The 3792-nt window shown below is 42.4% G+C and overlaps 1 protein-coding gene across 1 annotated transcript; it reads right to left on the bottom strand.

The window, feature by feature from the left end:
- Positions 1 to 1606: 1606 nt before the first annotated feature.
- Positions 1607 to 3501, bottom strand: LOC138588603 (ras association domain-containing protein 8-like). The gene is made up of 2 exons (XM_069658823.1): positions 3472 to 3501; positions 1607 to 2266 (listed from the first exon to the last, which is right to left on the bottom strand). The coding sequence occupies exons 1-2, from the start codon at positions 3499 to 3501 to the stop codon at positions 1607 to 1609; spliced, it is 690 nt and encodes a 229-aa protein (XP_069514924.1).
- Positions 3502 to 3792: the final 291 nt, after the last annotated feature.

The raw sequence follows: 3792 nt of genomic DNA, 5'->3' as shown, positions 1-3792 counted from the left end.
TTAAAGAATGTTTCGAGGGATTTTTATTACAACACAAGTTCTTTCAGGAATAAAATGTTTAATTTTGCTTCGAGTTAATCATTCTCAAGTGTTTCTTGAAAAACAGCCACATCACACACAACAAGCCCGCTGCCAGTTCAGAGAAGGCATAATGACGGGCAGAAGGGCAGTCTGTCTCCTGAAGGGGGCAGCTTGGGGACATTTTAAGAGGTGGACCAAATTTTCTCTTCATTGTTATAAAATGTACTTCTTATAATAATATAAGTACAAAATATGGTCCATATTATAGAGGATGTTTAAAGCTGCTACAAGCAGCTAAACTGGACTCATTATCTTTTGCACAAACCGATCTACATATTGAAATATTGATATCTTTATATGTTTATAGTTTATAGCGTGTGTGTTGTTCTGAGGTACGTGTTCGTACCTGGACTGGGCCAGGGGTTAGTTTAGTTTAAGTATTACACACTCATGTAAGGACTTCTTTGTCAGTGACACTAGGTGCAGGGGTGCTGTTTCACTTGTTGTTCGGTTCAGTTAGTCTCGTTTAGTTAGTCAGGTTTTATTTCTATTGTTTTACTTCACTCTAGGTTAGAGTCCTTCTTTGGTAAACTAAGTAATTAAAGTAATAAATATGTTTGATATTTCTATTTCAAGTTTTCTATCAAACATAATGAAAATGAAGTTATTCTAGAAATAATAAGGCCTAACATATTTAAACTTCTGGAAAATTGATAATGTATATAATGTAAGTGACATGTGCTTATGTCCCCTTATTTATAAATTCAATTGTTATAAAACCAAATGATTATGAAAACAACAATTGTCAGAAGACAAACAGCTCGCTCAGCCGATAGGCGGCTTCATTGAGTGTTTGTCCCGGCCGCTCACAGTGGATGTGTGATGTGTTACACAGAAAAAAACCCTCAGAACATCACAGCTAGCACCCTAAATTAAAAAAAAGCAGCGAGGCGTTTTAAGCTGCAACAATCACAGAAAAAGCTGTGAAATCCTGGAGGGACTGCATGAAGTCGTACTGCTGTATTCCAGGTTGTAAATGGTAAAAATAAAGGGCACCTGCTAATTGTTATCATTTAATCACTTCTCCATAGATGAGCAACCGATGAGACCATTGATGGTGAAGGAGGGAAATCTGTCGACATATCAAAGCACGACATATTTTATAACCCATTAGCTACCTTTAGACTATCGCTAATGCTAGCATCTAAGCACTTCCTTCATTATGTTAGCCAGTAAGCACGTTAACTAGTTAAGCGCTTTGACGCCCTCTAATGGAGCGCAAATAAACTGCATCATGAGCTGAACTGAAACAGTAAATACACACGAACCGTTTTCAAAAATAAAACAAACACTTTTAATAAATGTGAAAGTTTAATGATCAATAATTTACAAATCTGGTCTCATGTCACAGGTTCAATTAAGATATATTCATTTTTGTGAATAGCATCAACATTATTTTTATCCACTCTATAATTTGAAGAGATAATCTGGCAGTGACTGACACACACACACACACACGCAGAAACACACGCAGACACACACACACACACACACACACACACACACACACACAATTTAGCATTGGCTAACAGCTCGATCCTCTCCAGCTCCTCCATCTCATCCACTGTTGTGCTGTTTTGACCTTCAGGGCCTCCGTACTGACCAGATGTGAAGACATACCTCGTTCTGTGTTTATCTCATCCTGTAACTGTCTCTCCCAGTGTTCTCTGTTCATCAGCTCTGTCTGGTTCTGCGTCAGCCGCTGCTCCAGCTCCTCCAGTTCCCCGGCTGGGACCGGATTCAGACCAGCAGACGATCTGTCCCGCTCCCAAACATCCGTCTCCCTCTCCGGAGCTTGAAGCTGAATCTCCAGGTCTTCTAGCCTCTTCTGTTGCTGCAGAATCTGCCTAAACACCTCTTCTTTAGAGGAGGAAGAAGGAAGAGCATTGACAGTGTTAAAGGGATCAAGGAGAGACACCAGGGAAGCTCTTGGTTCCGGGGAGGCTCGAGGCGATGGAGACCAGGCCCTGTTTGATTTCATCCTCCTGGGACTTGTTGACGGACCCAAACTGAAGGTGAGAGCTTTGTGTGGCTTTGTGCGGCCTTTAAGGGGCTCTGGTTCTGATGGTCTGGGCAGAGGATGAGCCTCTCTGGTGGGTGTGTCCCTGCCATCACTGAGGCTGGGAGCCGTCCTCCGCAGAATTAACTGGACCTCTGCAGCCTGCTGCCCCAGCTGAGCCAGAAGCTGCAGAAAATACAAGCAGGAAGGGAAGGTCAGACCACAACATGAAACAGGACTGCAACCCAGGTCTGAAAGATGAACATCCTGTGTTGTTTTTCCCATCAATGGCTACTACTACTTCGCTAAACAGGACTTTCCCGTTCTTTTTACTACGTCACTTACAATACAGTAAGTTAGAGGCCCAATGTATCTCATGCAGAAGCTAAAATGCCAAACGGACTGTTTTTTTACCTGGGGTGGCACAAGAGAAAAGACTGTAGGATCATTTATATCAGGGTATATGCCTTTGGACGTGTGCTCAGCAAATCTCACAGACGGTCATTTATGGGGCGACACCTGCGAGCTAGTTCAGGCAGACAACTCGAGCTGCACTGATTTAATAATTGATATCGTCACTTCCACATCACCTGACAAACACTTCCTCCCAATTAGCGGTCTATTTTAGCTGCTTAAGATTTCCCGTCTCTCCCTCTGCTCTGTCATTGCCATCGCTGCCCTGCACCATTACTGCGCTCTTACTTTCAGCCCCACCACCACCCCAGCATCCACCTGCACGTCCGAATGGGGGGTTCAAGATGTTATCTCATCACTCCTCAATTTCAGCATGTAAAATAAATCGGCGAGGAGTGATGAGGTCGGAGCCTGGACGCCAAACACAAGCGGTGTTCTGCTGCTGCAACAAACATTTCAAACTATAACAAAGTGAGCTGTCTGACTGAAATATATTTCATGGTCAGAAACAAGAAAATCCATCTTTTGGTAAGTTCAAAACCTTTTTGGAAATTCCCGTCTACCTTTGACCGTCCTGTACCTGCGCCTCTGCTACCTGAGTGAGTGGGCACAGTCTATATACACATCTGGACTTCTACAGATGTCTCATCCCTGTATAAGTGTGATCTGAGTGTGTGATATGGAAACCAGTAAAACTTTTCCAGAATAAAACATAGGACTGTAACTCCGACCTTTGTCTTTATTCTAACAGACGTGTCATTGAGTTATTTCTAATCTTTGATCTAGACTACCTTTAGGGAAAGTCGGTATTCCTCCAAACCAAACCCTCTACAGATTCCTATCTGATAAAGCTCATTAGAATATGTGAACAAGCCTGTGTCGAAAGAAAAACTGAGCCACTTACCAACTGATTGTGCAAGAGCTATAACGACATCCTGGCAGGAAGTGTTCAGTGACAGGCCACACACCACTCTGACCACACCCTCCAGCCACACCTTCAGCTCCATCACTCTGTTCCAGCACTACAAGTGATCTGCAAGGAGACAGACGGAGACATCTGAAAACTGTATGTGTAATGCAATTTCAATAGAAAACAATATATATCCATTTAAAACATGAAATCAATACACGCATTAACCATTCAGGAAACATAAGCTATGAAAAGACCCCAAAAATAAAATCCACACCACTGGAGTTTGGTGATGTAGGATATACATGTGAGGGTTTTACATTTGTCTCTAGTCAGAGGTTTAGTTTGTTGTTTCTTCTAGTTTTAATAAAGCTTGCTGGCAATATTG

Source organism: Semicossyphus pulcher, unplaced genomic scaffold, assembly GCF_022749685.1.
Source record: "Semicossyphus pulcher isolate SPU_LCO1_2020_fin unplaced genomic scaffold, fSemPul1.0.p SCAF_1, whole genome shotgun sequence".
Taxonomy (NCBI): Eukaryota; Metazoa; Chordata; class Actinopteri; order Labriformes; family Labridae; genus Semicossyphus; species Semicossyphus pulcher.
Note: the sequence above shows the minus strand (reverse complement) of the source record. Positions and strands in the feature narration are given on the sequence as shown.